The sequence below is a fragment of the Rhinoderma darwinii genome, chromosome 13 (assembly GCF_050947455.1).
Source record: "Rhinoderma darwinii isolate aRhiDar2 chromosome 13, aRhiDar2.hap1, whole genome shotgun sequence".
NCBI classification, from domain to species: domain Eukaryota; kingdom Metazoa; phylum Chordata; class Amphibia; order Anura; family Rhinodermatidae; genus Rhinoderma; species Rhinoderma darwinii.
This window is the reverse complement of record NC_134699.1, coordinates 38226497-38242777: the sequence shown is the minus strand read 5'-3', so window position 1 is coordinate 38242777 and position 16281 is coordinate 38226497. Positions and strand designations below refer to the sequence as shown.

At 45.7% G+C, this 16281-nt stretch overlaps 1 protein-coding gene across 1 annotated transcript in view; it reads left to right on the top strand.

Annotated features, from left to right (window-relative positions):
* The first annotated feature begins 475 nt into the window (after positions 1 to 475).
* The window catches only part of DHX35 (DEAH-box helicase 35), a 30594-nt gene continuing 14788 nt past the window's right edge, over positions 476 to 16281 (top strand). Inside the window, exons 1-12 of the mRNA XM_075847070.1 lie at positions 476 to 755; positions 3259 to 3386; positions 3483 to 3575; positions 4474 to 4551; positions 5964 to 6068; positions 6397 to 6458; positions 6667 to 6736; positions 7977 to 8036; positions 8136 to 8248; positions 8403 to 8499; positions 9708 to 9866; positions 11610 to 11820. Of these exons, the coding sequence (XP_075703185.1) occupies positions 560 to 755; positions 3259 to 3386; positions 3483 to 3575; positions 4474 to 4551; positions 5964 to 6068; positions 6397 to 6458; positions 6667 to 6736; positions 7977 to 8036; positions 8136 to 8248; positions 8403 to 8499; positions 9708 to 9866; positions 11610 to 11820 (1372 nt within the window). The 5' untranslated portion in view covers positions 476 to 559. The remainder of the gene's footprint in view (positions 756 to 3258; positions 3387 to 3482; positions 3576 to 4473; positions 4552 to 5963; positions 6069 to 6396; positions 6459 to 6666; positions 6737 to 7976; positions 8037 to 8135; positions 8249 to 8402; positions 8500 to 9707; positions 9867 to 11609; positions 11821 to 16281) is intronic.

The window sequence follows — 16281 nt, the reverse complement described above, 5'->3', positions numbered from 1 at the left end:
GGGGAGGGGGAGACCGGCAGCGCCTCAAGCCTGTTGTCGCCGCTAGCAGCCGCATTGACGCCACAGAGTGAAGAAGCGCCCGGGCGGAAAAGCGACTGCTGAGTTGCCGGGCGCTTCAGATACAAGAAGGGGAAGGGAGCCAGCGCAGCGCCCCCTTCCACCTGCTGGAGTGTTGCGCCCTGTACAATGGCACAGGTCGCACACCCCTAAGCCCTGCCCTGTCGGCAGGCTGGCACATTGTTATAGGGAATCTGCAGGCTGGCACATCATAAATGCTGTTTCTGTAGCTGGCACACTGTTGTGGGGAATCTGTGTGATGTGTCCCTATTTTTGCCTTCTGAACGTTGGAGGGAATTCTTTACCCCATATCCCAGGGCATCCACCCACACCAGCGTCTTCAGTCTGCACCCCTCCCCTTTACATCAGCTCCTGCTCCCCCTCCTCCTGACTCTCCTCTTCCCTGTCATTCTACCAGTCTCTGCCATTTCTCTCTTCTACATCCATCACTTCCCCCACATTATCGCCAGCACATACAAGATACATACAATCTCGGATCCCCATGTCTCGCACACTGTCAGGCCTGTTACTAGGTTACTGCATTTGCGATCTATCCAAAAAGCCGGAAGGAAACCATGGCGACCATCAATCAAGCACGTCTAGTCCCTCCGCGCATGCTCACTTTCAAAGACGTGCTTTTGGCGAGCCCAAAACAAAAATGGCGGCGCCCGCGGGACCGGTGCGCTTCTGGAAACCGGGTAAGAGGGGTGGATGGGGAATAGGGCACTGGCGGGTTATACAATGTTGTGTTCTGGAATAACACGGAGATGTGTGTTTAGCGTAACAAAGTTTTAAAACCACCAGAGCAGATAACGGTGGCCCGGCAGGCTCAGCACGCAATAGGGACTTGTACCTGGGCCTTGTGCATAAAACCAGTGCAGTGGAGACGTTGCCTATAGCAACCAATCAGCGCATACAACCAGTGCAGTTAAGCTGTTGCCTATAGCAACCAATCAGTTCAGGTTACATAGTGAAAGAAGTGCTGCGATTGGTTGCTATGCGCAACTGGTCCACTTTTTGTTTGCATTAGTGTTTATACTTGGGTCCAATGTTTTAGAAATCTGACTTAAAGGGGTATTCCCCTCATGTAATGTTATGGCATGTTGCTAGGATATGCTATAATGTTATGATCTGCGAGGGTCCGACTTCTGAGCACTAGCGTATGAGGCTGTGTTGCAGTTCTCTGTATAGTTGGTGTCCTGCACCCACTGAACGTGGCCTTTTGTGGAAATCTGTGAAGGCGCTGCGGTGGTTAACGAGCACTGCAGCCCCTTTATTCTGAGGATCTGTGGGTGTCCTGGCAGACAAGTGATGGGAGAACCCTTTCTAATAGATAAAAATGCGTTCTGTAACGTGTGCTGATCCGGTGTTACAGCTCGGAGACGTGTTAACGATTCTGATTGGCACCACTTTGTGCCATGTCACTCGGGTACAGGACTGACGTGACCAACATAATGTGGTATTGATGACGCTGGCCATAAATCCGATCATCCATCATTTCAGATCAGGACGCGACGCAATGGGATTCATTTTTACTGTTGCAAATTTCGTTCCTCTTCATTTCTGCAGATATATTTCCTTTTTTGTAGTTAAAGGGTTTTTAAGGAAAAACTCAATGACCTTGTGATTGATAGGGGTCCGACGTCCTAGAACCCCACCGATTATCAGAATGAAATGACCACGGTGCTCCAGTATTTATCCGGACACATTGGCACCTGATCGCCATACATCGTCCTACAGATAGGCCATTATTGTGTTTTCAGAACATTTCTTGGAAAATATCATACGCCAATCAATGGGCAACTTTGCCAACGCATCCATGACCCTTGATTTTCCGACCATCATAATAGTCCTTCTACATAAATGCCAGGAACGTCTCAGGTTCATTTTCAGTGACCACCCTGGCTTCTACATGTGCACCCCAATGGTTCAGCCTTGTCATTAGTGCACCCACACAGTTCACGTGTCCCTATCTGCCTCCTAGCTTGCGTTACTCAGGTCTATGTGACTGTAACGTACAATCTTATGGGCATATTATAGAAAGTGCTGAATTGCCAGGGAAAACAGGAGATGTCATCACCAGCCCACCACATAGCCAGGACATCTGGGAACAGCGATGTCTGCTGCTTACACTGGTTATTGCAGATGTTTCATCAAGACGAACCCTTTAAGGCTAGGTTTTCACATTGTGGTTCCAATTATTTTTTTTCCCACAAACGGCAGTAAAGACACAATTTTACCGCTAATTACGAGAATTTCAGCAACAAAGCTGGCCGGGCGATCGTGTGATTGGCGTGTGTCTGGCTTCTGAACCGTTTAGGCTGCCGATCGGGAAATTTCCTATTACATTTCCGCCATTCATATGAAAGGCCAACTATGTTATACATGGCCTAGACTGGGTCTGCCAGAGAGACAGACGTTCTTTTTTTAGCAGCTCTGGCTAATACAGGGGCAAACTCCGTGATGGAAACCCCCTCTATGACCCTAATCTTGGTAAGAAATTTATTTTTAAAGGGGTTCTCAGGGAATTTTTATTTGATGGCCTACTATTTGGGTCCCACTCCCGGCACCCCCACCAATCAGCTGATTGATGGGGGCCGCGGTTTTAATCACCGTGGCCACAGTTTACAGGCACATCGCCGTAGACTTCCGTAGCATCTGTGCCTGGGACTACAGTTCCGGTCCCACTCAAGTGAATGGGACTGAGCTAAATCTGGGATCCTGGAACTCAGACCTACACCAATCTTATATTAATAACCTATCCTAAGGCTAGGCCGTCAATATAAAATTCCTGGGAAACAACTTTTAAGGACATAAAAGCAGGAGAGATATTGCATCTTGGGTTCAAAGCATTTTTGAAGTTAATATTGTATATGCTGCTGGATATCGTGTAGTCTGAAACTGAAGACCTTTATTTGGGAGGTATTGTCCTTCCGGGGCATAGCGGATTATTGTTACCTCCACGTGTGCGCTCCCTGAGGGTAGGGATTATAGCGTCCCCATTCATGTGTGCAGTTCATAGGGACGTCCACGTGTCAACACTGGCCACTCTATAGCAGCGGTCCCTGAGAGCTTCACACAGGGACCAAACGGGAATACTGGAGCCGTTACTTACCTATTTCTCCCCAATCCCCTTGTAATAAACTTCAGCTGTATATTGTACAAGGCTGCCTGTAGCAATGTGTGCTTTATGTGTTGTAGGTACTGAAGGTCCAGGAGCAAGCCTTGCCGAGGAGAGGCAGAGCAACGCCGAGGTGTCCTCCGTCATCTACAACCCACATGTTTCTCTTTCCATAGAACAACAGAGGCAGAAACTGCCAATATTTAAGGTAAATCCGGCTCCAGGGATGTTCATGGTCACTGTTTCTCCTATTCACGATGTTATGTCAGTGCTTGGACAGGTCTCATTGTCTTTATGTTTGCAGCTCAGAAATCACATCCTTTACCTGGTGGAAAATTACCAAACCGTGGTGATTATTGGAGAGACGGGATGTGGGAAAAGCACACAAATACCACAGGTAAAAAAAACCTCCTCGAAGGGGTGTCTGATCAGATAATTCCTATCTCACATTGCAGTCCTGGGGTGATCGCCCCGGGTCCCACTCAGTTCACTCCCGGCAAACAGTTGTATTTGCTGGGGGAGGGGGGAGGGCGCCGCGGCCAGTCAGAAAATGTAGTGTTACAAGGACTGCTTGAGTCTGCCAGAACGGGAGCCGATCTTTCTAAGCGGTTCCCCTTTACCTTTTAAAGGAGAACTACCAAAAGCATGGTATAAAAGATGTAATGATAGATTTTTCTATTGAGGAGATGATATTGGATAAAATGACAGCCCTAATTCCTCCCCATTCTATGTTCTGGTGGATCAACGTATTCCTGGGGACATTGTGTAAGTCAAAATCACCATCTAATGTCCACATCATCACTTCTATTTAGGATGTGGACATTGACGTGAGTGATGGCTCAGCGCCAAACCATGTCCCTGTGATAGCACTGAACTGACAGAACACAGGATGGGAAGTGTTGTCATAGGTAAATGGAGGAGAGGAAATGCAGATATGGAGTTATAGTGGAACTCCAAGCAAAACACGTGCAAATTCAGTCTCGAGCAATCTACCACCGTACAGGACCTTCAACTTTTGGTGTCCTATAAGGGGGTCCCTTTGGCGCACTACTTTTGGTTCATGTCAACCAGGTGGGGTAGCTGTGACCTGTTCTGCTATCTGTATAAAGAAGTGCTCCCTCTTTATGATATGGCAGGACCCCGAAGATGGAGTGATTCTTTATATAGATGAATTTGCAGATCTGTACCATCTAGTTGCCACGCTTCAGAAGAACATTACGTATTGTGTCCCCCTCCCCAGACCTGTGTCTAAAATGGCTAAATCCTTTTGTGAATGTATTTGTTCCATGACGCAGTACCTAACAGAAGCGGGCTGGACCGCAGAAGGCAGAGTCGTTGGCGTGACTCAACCTCGCAGGGTTGCAGCAATTACGGTAAGCTCCCCAAAAAATCTCATTTTGCAGATACCCATCATACTCCGGCTACCACGCTTACTCCATGCGTAGTGAAACTCCGGCTACTCCTAAACTGGTATTGGCAATACAAACTTTTGTCATGACTTCTGTATGAGTACGAAAATACAGCTGTGGCATCGGTGACTTGGTGATCAATACTATATTATCCTATACTGAATAAAGGTTTTCCTCTCATTGGTTAGCATACTTCACATATAGATTTCTTTTTGCGATTTAGTCTCTAATGCAGGACTGGCTTTGTATTCGACCCTTCATGAATTCAGCGGCCAGGTGTCTCAACCGGGTGCCAAATGCAATGATCTTATTGCCGTCACTGACCGCAGAGAGGGTACATAGTGGGTGTCCTATAATGTCAGCGCTGTGTACCCCTCCTGCGTTGGTCTTTGTTGGCAAAGACCGATGCAGGAATTCGGTGTATACAGCAGCCGGCAATATAAATGGCCCTAGATTTCTGTGTTAAGGTCTTTTGTACATATTTAAAGAGGCTCTGTCACCAGATTTTGCAACCCCTATCTGCTATTGCAGCAGATCGGCGCTGCAATGTAGATTACAGTAACGTTTTTATTTTTAAAAAACGAGCATTTTTGGCCAAGTTATGACCATTTTTGTATTTATGCAAATGAGGCTTGCAAAAGTACAACTGGGCGTGTTGAAAAGTAAAAGTACAACTGGGCGTGTATTATGTGCGTACATCGGGGCGTGTTTACTACTTTTACTAGCTGGGCGTTCTGATGAGAAGTATCATCCACTTCTCTTCACAACGCCCAGCTTCTGGCAGATCACGCTGTGACGTCACTCACAGGTCCTGCATCGTGTCAGACGAGCGAGGACACATCGGCACCAGAGGCTACAGTTGATTCTGCAGCAGCATCGGCATTTGCAGGTAAGTAGCTACATCGACTTACCTGCAAACGCCGATGCTGCTGCAGAATCAAGTGTAGCCTCTGGTGCCGATGTGTCCTCGCTCGTCTGACACGATGCAGGACCTGTGAGTGACGTCACAGCGTGATCTGCCAGAAGCTGGGCGTTGTGAAGAGAAGTGGATGATACTTCTCATCAGAACGCCCAGCTAGTAAAAGTAGTAAACACGCCCCGATGTACACACATAATGCACGCCCAGTTGTACTTTTACTGTAAACACGCCCACTTGGACTTTTACTTTTAAACACACCCACTTGGACTTTTGCAAGCCTCATTTGCATAAATACGAAAATGGTCATAACTTGGCCAAAAATGCTCGTTTTTTAAAAATAAAAACGTTACTGTAATCTACATTGCAGCGCCGATCTGCTGCAATAGCAGATAGGGGCTGCAAAATCTGGTGACAGAGCCTCTTTAAAGCAAAGTTTGTGTCTCTGATGTAATTCTAGGTGGCGGGGAGAGTGGCAGAAGAACGTGGGGCCTTATTGGGACATGAAGTTGGTTACTGTATACGATTTGATGATTGTACTGACCCACAGACGACACGTATCAAGGTAAGATCTGGATTGCTTGACAGAAAAGACAGCCCACACTACCCCCACCAGAGAGCTTATAGCCAGGGGGACTGGTTTCTACAACCTCCATCTTTTATGAAGTGTAATATTACGCTGCGTCCTGAAGTCAATGGGTAACCATGAAATACATGGTCCTGCGATGGCCAGTAGAGGTGAATTCTCAGTGGCATCCTCGTAGGGCATATGGACAAGGATTCTTCTCAATGCACTACCCCTTTAATTCCGTTTTTTCCCTTTACATGTGCTTTTTACTTATGTAGAGAGTTTGCATATCTTACTTGTTTTTGTTGTGTTCTTACTCCTGTAGTTTTTGACAGATGGTATGCTTGTCCGAGAAATGATGTCAGATCCGTTACTCACGAGATACAGGTAGGTGCTACTCATCACGTCAGAACAAATCCTCTAGAAGCGTCAGTTGTGTAGAAGACTTTCTCAACTAGAGACTGTACAACTAGAGTGTGTTCTCTATGACGAGTCCTGAATGAAAGTGTTAGGGATAAAATCATGTTTTGCTACCAGTTGTACGTTAGACTTTCTTGTCCCAGCAGGAGCAGCATAACCCTGTCTTCTCTTGCAGTGTACTGATGTTGGATGAGGCTCATGAGCGGACCCTGTACACTGACATCGCTATTGGCCTTCTGAAAAAGGTAAGCAAATATTGACATCATATATTACAATTCTATTCTGATACTTACACATCAGTCGTTTTATCGACAGCGGTCCAGTCGTTTTATCGACAGCGGTCGAATATTATTACTTTGGAGCTTCACGGTTATCTGGAATGAGGAGTTTTAAATTTAGTATCAGGGCAAGAATGGGCTTAAATGGAGGCGGTAATGTAGACCTGAAAAAACCATCCGTCAGTCCACTAAAGACCTTGCTGCATGGAGGCGAGGGGGGGTTAATTGGACAAGTTGGGTTTTCCTGTTGGATTCTATTGCCCGTCCTTCTCACTCTTAGATGAAGCAGTCGTCCATCTCTCCTAGCACCATAACCATATGTTCTGGCTAAAATAGTCCACAGTTAGCACGTGTTTTTAAGGTAAAGAAGCCCCGTTATCTGGGTATTCCCAGTGTTAAGGCGAATTGTTGGGGGTCTGACCGCTGGGACCCGGGTTGATTCTGAGAATAAAGGGACGAAGGTCCTTTGCAGTTTATCTTTAGCACTTTCAGCCATAACTGCGATGCCGCTCCATTCAAGTTAGTGAAGTGTTTCTGTTCAGGAAAAATCTGGGAAGGAGCCCCAGCTATTAGTGGCCGTACACGTTAGATAGGTGTCGTTCAAATACGCTGATTTAGATTTAATCGCTCGATTGTGTAATGTGTATGTGGTGGGTCTTCCGACTCTCCTCCTATGTCAGATAAAGGATCAGACTAGTCTGGCAGAGGATCATTCCCCTCACCTTTGTAAACACATGCACCAGGAATAGCTTTTTTGGCCGGCCGCTATCTTAAGTGTATGGCCACGCTTAGCTAGCGCTGTGGCTCCTGTACTCTAAATCTCTGTGTCGGTCCCAGCGCTCGGACCCTCACCGATCAGGACGTGGTGGTATATGCTGCTGAAATGCTGACACTTTCTACGGTGGGAGAAGCGCTTTAAACGTCTTTTGCCATGTCATTGACCGTGGTAGTGGTAGCATTGGCCGTGTTCAATGAGCTGAGACTTTCACCGATCCCTATCTCTGAGACACCCCTCCCCCACTGATTCATATTTAAGTTATGTTATTGGGTCTCCCACTAAAATCAATACTACTGTAATGTACGTTAATCTAGCAATTAATTTACAGCCCTCAGCGTCTCGTATGTCACCAGATACCTAAAAATGAATCATCACTTAAAACTTTTTCTTAAATTAATTCTATTTTATTATTCTTTCCTGTATTTGCAGATTCAAAAGAAAAGAGGAGACCTGAGACTGATCGTTGCCTCCGCAACACTGGATGCAGAGGTAAACCCTAAGCCTGACTGTTTGGGGCAAGGATATATTGTATTCACTACCATCTCGTTCTTTTCCATATGTAACAACTCTTACCCTTCAATCACACAGAAATTCAAGGCCTTCTTCAATCAGAACGACACCAGTGACCCCAGTAGAGACACATGTGCTATTCTAACAGTGGAGGGGAGGACATTCCCAGTAGATATTTTCTATACACAAAGGTGAGGATGGCTCTTTAGGGTTTTTATTAGAGATTGATCTTTTTGTGTAGTTCAGATTTTCTTTTCCTATTTTTTTGGTCACATTTTCTAACCTTGTCCTGACTATTGCTTGTGGGATCTGCCATGTCTTTGGGGTATACTTTTCCTCTTCCAGTCCTGTTCCAGATTACTTGAAGTCCACTGTGCAAACCGTCATGAAGGTCCACCAGAGTGACATGGAGGGGGACATTCTTGCTTTCCTTACAGGCCAGGTACTAATGATAATGTTTTTTAGTTGTTTTTTTTTACCTGTAGTTTCGCTTTATGTGTTTGCATATAGACTGTTGCAAATATTTAAAGGGGTATTCCCATCTTAGACATTAATTACGGGGCATGTGACAAAAGTCTCTGTGGTATCCCCACCTATCAGAGAATGGGGGTCCCCTGACCACTTTTTGCCAGGTGTGGCAGCCGTTTTCGGTTGCATTCAGGCGGAGATTGGTTGGAGAGGTAGCCACACTTCTGCCGATCACTTCATTCAAGTCTTTGGGAACTACAGAGAAACTGGGGGGCTTGCTGGAATGTTTCCGTATCTCCCATAGAGCTGAATAGAGAGAGCTGCGCACATGTATGGCCAACTCAATTTCTTTCTCTGCTTGGATGCGGTTGACACTGACTATCTCGCTTGGCCAAAAGGGGTCAGAAGAGGAGCCCCCACCTATAAGACATTCATGCCATATCTTGTGGATTTGCTGTAAGAAAACCCTGTAATTGTGTTTCCAAATTTTGGTGGGGAGTTATATCACATGGGAGCTCTAACTGCATGGTGCTCCCCTGCAGCCACACTAATGTCACCCCCGTAGAAATCAAATCACATGGCTATGGAGAAGTTGAAAAATGGTAGACATGCCTGGCAGAAATAGTCGTGTAGTCTGGCTCTATACTAGGGATTTAAGATATCTTGAGATCATCAGGAGATTTATTTTCATGAAAACGAATTCCAACTAGATAATATCCTCTGTAATGTCACTGGTGTGATGGGCTCAGGACTTATAAATGTGAGTGAAAGTGTTACTAAACTTTTAAAACACTTTTGACATGTCATTCATTTTGATCGGTGGGTGTCTGAGCTCTGAGACCCCACTGATCGCTAAAACAAAATGGCAGAAGCACTTGGGTGAGCACTGCGCCGCTTTGTTTCTGATCGGCTTCCCTCGCAAAGCCGATAGACTTTCTATTGAGCCTGTACACCACTCAGAAGCGGCACAGCACTCACCCCAGCGCTTCTGCCACTTTGTTTCAGCGATCGGTGAGGTCGGGGCCCCCACCGATCAAAACTTATGACGTCAAAAGTTTTTTAAAACTTATGGTACCCTTTAAAGCCATAAAAAGGTTGTCTGCAGTGGGTAAGATCTCAAGACCTAAACCAGATTGTGTAGACGTTCTCCATCATCATTGCCTTTTCATGTGTCTTTACCAGGAAGAAGTGGAAAGTGTGGCATCAATGTTGGTGGAACAGGCCCGTATTCTTGCTCGTTCTGGCATGAAGAAACATCTACGTGTCCTCCCCATGTATGCTGGACTCCCCGCTTCTGAACAGATGAAAGTGTTTGAGAGAGCCCCTCACAATGTCAGAAAGGTAGGGTTCATGGTTTTTGACTGAGGACACCTTGTTTAAGGCAATTAGAAGCCTGCTTTATCTTAGGCTAAGTTCACACTTGCGTTGTATAATCCGTTACTCTGATCCGTTTTTTTAGATTAGTGGATGTTATAAAAATAACGGATGCAAACCGATGGAAAATTGTCAGTTTTGTTATAGGATTAGTTTAATGCATTTTAAAAAAAAACGGACAAGAAGCATCCGTTTTTATCAATTTATAACGGATCAGTTTGGTTTTTTTTTGCACCATTTTTTGTTTAGTTGCTAGGCTCTTATCATAAATTCTTTTTTCCTTGGGGCCTATAAATGAGTAGTGTACATGAGTACGAGTACATTCATCAATTCACACCCCAAAAATATTTTCTCACCAAACTTGATTTAGATATAGCTCCAAAATGGCAATAGAATGTCTGCTGGGGTCACTTCCAGCTTCTTCCTATCACTAGAGGTGTTTTCCTGTCAATAGAGTTTTAATTGATTTGCAAAATGCTGTCTGCAAACGGGCAGAGCAAAAAAAAGTCTCTTTAAGGCTCTCTTCACGTCTGCGTTGGAGTCCCGTTCTGACGTTCCGTCGGAGGTTTCCGTCAGATCGGGACACTGAGCTGACACCGATGGAAACCAGAGGTTTCTGTTTCTATCTCCATTTATTTCAATGGTGACGGAGCCGGTGCCCGTGGTTTCCGTTTGTCCCTTTTGTGGTGCACTGGATCCATAGTTTTGCCGGAAGCAATAGTGGTGACGGAGCCAGTGCCCGTGGTTTCCGTTTGTCCCTCTTGTGCACTGGATCCGTAGTTTTGCTGGAACCAATAGCGTAGTCGACTACGCTATTGCTTCCAGCAAAACTACGGATCCGGTGCACAAAAGAGACAAACGGAAACCACGGGCACCGGCTCTGTCACCTTTGATATCAATGGTGATGGAAATGGAAACGTGTCAGCTTGTGTCTGCTCAGGGTCCCGTTCTGACGGAAACCTCCGTCAGAACGGGACCCCAACGCGGATGTGAACAGAGCCTTAACTGATGAAAAAAAACGATGCAAACTGATTACAATCCGTTTGTATCAGTTTTGCATTGACGCCAATGTTAAAAATAACTGATCAGTTAGACATCCGGTTTTTGAACGGAGAAAAAAGTCCTGTACTCTGCACTTTTAGGGCCTGTTCACATCAGCGTTGCCCTTCCGTTGAGGGGTTCTGTCGGAGGTTTCCGTCGGGTAACCCCTCAAGGGAAAGGCAAACGGAAACCTTAGCTTCTGTTTGCATCACCATTGATCTCAATGGAGACGGAAACTTTGCTAATGGTTTCCGTTTGTCACCATTGTGAACGACGTAGTCGACTGCGCTATTGATTCCGTCAAAACAACGGAACCTGTTCACAACGGTGACAAACGGAAACCATTAGCAAAGTTTCCGTCACCATTGAGATCAATGGTGATGCAAACGGAAGCTAAGGTTTCCGTTTGCCTTTCCGTTGACGGGTAACCTGATGGAAATCTCAGACAGAACCCCTTAACGGAAGGGCAACGCTGATGTGAACAAGGCAAAAAAACGGATGACTAGCACAACGGAAGCAAACGGATGCAAATAAAAACCCCATTGATTTCAATGCGATTTTTAATGGATCCGTTTTTATCAGTTATTTTAATATGAAAACGGATCAGAGTAACGGATTATACAACACAAGTGTGAACTTAGCCTTACTTCTAATCTCTTTTTCTCCTAGGTAGTTGTTGCCACAAACATTGCAGAGACGTCCATCACTATAAATGGGATCACCTTTGTTATAGACTGCGGTTTTGTTAAGCTGCGAGCGTATGACCCCAAGCGTGCTGTGGAATCACTGGTTTTAGTTCCTGTTTCACAAGCATCAGCCAATCAAAGAGCTGGACGCAGTGGGAGGAACCGATCTGGACAATGCTATAGGTTATATACAGGTAATCTATATTTCATACTTATCAGTGGAACAGATCACTTGGGGTGCATTTGTCTCTACATACCTTACACGTTTCTTATCGGCAGTTTTACTAGATCTGTTTCTTTTAGATATGTATGTATGTGTGGAAATGCCTGGCCAACTTCATCGGAATGTGGGTAAATTGTTTATATGCGTTATCCTACATTTTTAAGAAATGGCCCAAACATATTCTGCCTTGTTTGGCAAACAGCATCTCAAAATAATTACCGTGTTTTACGGACTATAGGACGCACTGGACCTTAAGACGCACCCATAAATTGTAGCATAGAAGAGGAGAAAAAAAAGTTTTTGCCTTCTAACTGTGCATTTCCTGGGTAATATTGAGATAATACGGTACCACAGTGCCCCAACACAATGCCAGCCACAGTGCCCCAACACAATGCCAGCCACATTGCCCCATAACATTGGCAGCTATAGTGCCCTCACCCTCCCCTGAACTCACCAGACATCAGAGGTGTGGCGTGGCAGGGGTTAGTAGTGAAGAATCTGCTCTTTTTGCTGCTCTGTACATAGGAGGGGGTGTGGCTAGAAGGTCCTTGTAGATCAGGACCTGCACAGATTTACTGACTGTGTGTATTAATGTCTGTGTAATCTGCTCACTGAACAGTGTGTAAGAACTCTGAGTGTAAGATGTGACTGTTCAGTGAGCAGATAACAGAGATCTTTTACACACCGCACAGGACCTGCTTCTGCCATTGCACTGCAAGGACCTTTTGAGGCTCGGAGCTCGGTCTCCTGCTCCTGGCATCTGTTACGCAGCAGAAGATAGAAACTGCATTGAATAGTCCCAAAAACCCGCTATTTATTAGCAGCATGTCAATTTCCTTGTTTGAAATCCACATCTCAGTATTTGGCCGTAAGGACGTTGTTGACTAGTACATAAGTGAGAACTTAGAACCGTTCGATAAGCACCCAACCTTGCCATGACCATTTTAGTATATCTGACAGTAAAGAAAACATAACTTTATACTTGATCAGCCACCAAAGCTGCTTGGAGTTAATCCTTGTTCGATGGTCCTGGAGGACTGGAGCCAGGAGAGGGATTTGGAGGAGTGATGTCGTCTCGTGAAAAAAGATCCACTGTATTTGGTCTGGTGCATTCTCTTATTACACGGCCCAGGTGCCGCCTTGTCATGTTTGGCCTGTACTTTCTGTTTTATGCGTCTTTGGAGACGTGGATGTTCCTGTTCCCAGCTTTTGGTCTGCTCTAAGCTGTCTACCAGACGTCTTTTTCCTATGGTATCTGTCCATTTCAAGGTCGTTTTGGACCTATTTGAGAGAGTGGGATATAGTGACACTTAGTGAGGTTTTTATAGCAAAAAAAACATGCCGAATAATTATCTGCCACTTTATAGTGTGGAGTCAGGTGACGGTGAGGCCTCCTTCACTGTCAGACGTCCGGTCGGTAGTGGGTTGGTATATAAAGTTTTATTGACTGCTACACCGCAGCTTTAGAAGAGCCGTGCTTGGATGGATCTTGGGTCTCCTTTCCTCACTCTCCAGTGTGTTCACTCACGCCGCCTCTGTATTGTGGATCAGGGCAGTGAGTTTTGGGTCATGTGGCCTGTTTGCCAAGATGGTGGGTCCTAATCTTGCCGCCTCTCGTGGCGTCTCTATGCCCAACCTCCTGGGATGACACTGTCTGGAAGTCGTTTGCTCCTGCGACAAATCGGGTATGTCTCAGGCTTGTTATTTTGGTCAGGGGCCGCTCCGGTTTATGCGGCCTGTTCACCAAGATGCCGGGTTCCGGCCATGCCGCCTTTCGTGGTTTCTCTACGCCCACCTTCTGGGCAGACTCCGGTGTGAAAGTTTTTGCTCCCACGATATGGCAGGTATGCCTTAGGCTTTCAATCATGGTCAAGGGCCGCTGAACTCTCTGATACCTGATCTGGAGGCTGGATGCAGCGGCGTTCCTCAGGAGCCTGCTGAAAACATGGCCATCCTGGATGTCCTGCCCACCAGAGGTCCATAAGGACATTGTTATATTATTCTTGCCCTCACTAGTATATACCGATCAGCCACAAGGGTGCTATTACACATGCGGCTGAGCCCTGAATTATCGCTAATTGCTGTGCTGCGCGTGTACTAGCCACTTGAAAACCACGGCAAGTATAGGTGCAGCACAGCAATTAGAGATAATCTGCATGTGGTTACCGGGGCCCGGCCACACGTGTAATTGCACCCCAATATTAAAACCACTGACCGTGAATAACATTTATTATCTCGTTACAATAGCGCCTGACAAGGGACAGGATATATTAGGCAGCAAGTGAGCAGTCGGTTCTTGAAGTTGACGTTTTGGAAGCAGAAAAATTGACAAATGTAAGGATCTGAGCGACTTTGACAAGGGTCAAATTCTAATGGATAGACGACTGGGTCGGACCATCTCCAAATCTGCAGGTCTTGTTGGGTGTTCCCGGTATGCAATGGTTAGAACCTACCAAAAGTGTGCCAAGGAAGGGCAACCGTTAAAACGGCAACAGGGTCATGAGCATTCAAGGTTCGCTGATACGCGTGGGGGAACAAAGGCTAGCCCGTCTGGTCCGATTCCACAGAAGAGCTCTTCTAGAATTAATGCTGGCTATGATAGAAAGATGTCAGAATACACAGTGCATCACCTTTCAGAGTAGGGATGCACGATGCATCGAAACGTCGATACTTTATTTAAATTCCGTGCACCCTCAATCGGTCCAATACCGTTCTTCCATCTTTTTCGGTACTAACCTGTGCGGCCGCACAGCTTAGCATTGTAACACATGAAAGTAGTCAGAGTGATGCTGCGGCTGTGTGATACAGCCATTCCCCCTCTCCTGAGTCCTGACAAATGCGCGCGTGGTCAGCATGATGTGATGCGGCCGGCACTGCACTAATGAGCGCCGGCACTGAAGACAGAACATGGCGGGCGCACTACAAAACATCCCCATGTTCTGTCTTGAGTGCCTGCGCCGCCACTCATTAGTGCAGCGCCGGCCGCATCACCTTGCGCACACATTATTGTGAGGAGCAGTGCAATGGTTGTATTACACAGCCGCTGGCGGAGATCAGAGAAATCTCTCATCTCTGTTGTTATTCCCCTGAATGCTGCGATCAAAGTTGACCGCAGCATTCAAGGGGTAATTGAGAAGGGGGGATGCCCTTTGGATCGCGTCACAGGGAATCCCTGTGACGTGATCGAGGGACATACCATATATGGGCAGACAGCCCACGGTCCATTGAAGGACCCCAGGCCTGTCAAACCATATTTCCTATTGTTCGGGCATACTTGGGTACGTCCTAACACTGCCTGTTTACTATCAGTTCACAGGCTAATGTGCTGGCATATAAATAGATATATGCCAGTACATTCAAGTTTAAAAATAAAAAGTACAAAAAATAAATAAAGTAATGTTAAATAAATAAGAAAACACACACACACACTTTTTTTTACAATACACATTAAAAGAAGTCTCAATACATAAGATATACACATATTCGGTATCGTCGTGACCGTAATAAATTTATAGCATCATTTATGATGTTTACGCTGTTATAAAATAAAAACTGTTTTCTTTCACTTATTAATGGGAGGCACGAGGTGTTATGAATTTTGAATCTCCATGTGCCTCACATTAATAGCAAATAACCGCATCGTGTACCACACACATTAACCCAATGTTGTCCATTATGACTTTATGAGGAGCATGATGGGGTTAATTACTATTAATGTGAGGCATATGGGGATTCAAAATTCGTAATACCACCTGCCTCACATCAGAAAATGGAAGAACTTTTTTTTCTTTTGGCAAAAGTATCGTTTTGGTATCGAGTATCGCAATACTACACGAAGTATCAGTATCGAAGTCCAAATTCTGGTATCGTGACAACCCTAGTTCAGAGTGTCCATGCTGATAGCTGTTCGCTGGTCAAAAGCACCTACAATGGGCACATGAGCATCAGAGCTGCATATGAGCCTCAGATCAGATCTTGGCCTCACCATCCGATCAAGCATCTGGGATGTACCCTAAAAAAAGAAAAAAAAAGTCCTATCCATGGAGGCCCCACCTCACAACTTACAGGACCTGCTGTTCACGTCTTGGTGTCAGATACCACAGGAAACCCTGAGAGGTCTTGTAGGGTCCATGCCTCGATGGGTCAGAGCTGTTATGGTGACACGAGCGGGACCTACACGATATTAGGCAGGTGGTTTTAATCTTATGACGGATCGGTGTATACTGTATATACATGTCTAGAATTACCGGAAAGTAATGCAAATATGCCATAGACTGAAATATTAATGGTACGGTCTACAACGGGTCCTATCGGCCTTTTGTGTTTTGATGCTCTAACCAGTGCGTCTAGTTGTCACTAGCCAGGCCTATTCATCATGAATCATCTGTGCAACGATAGACCTACAGCTCATTCAAAATAACAGCGGCCGGAT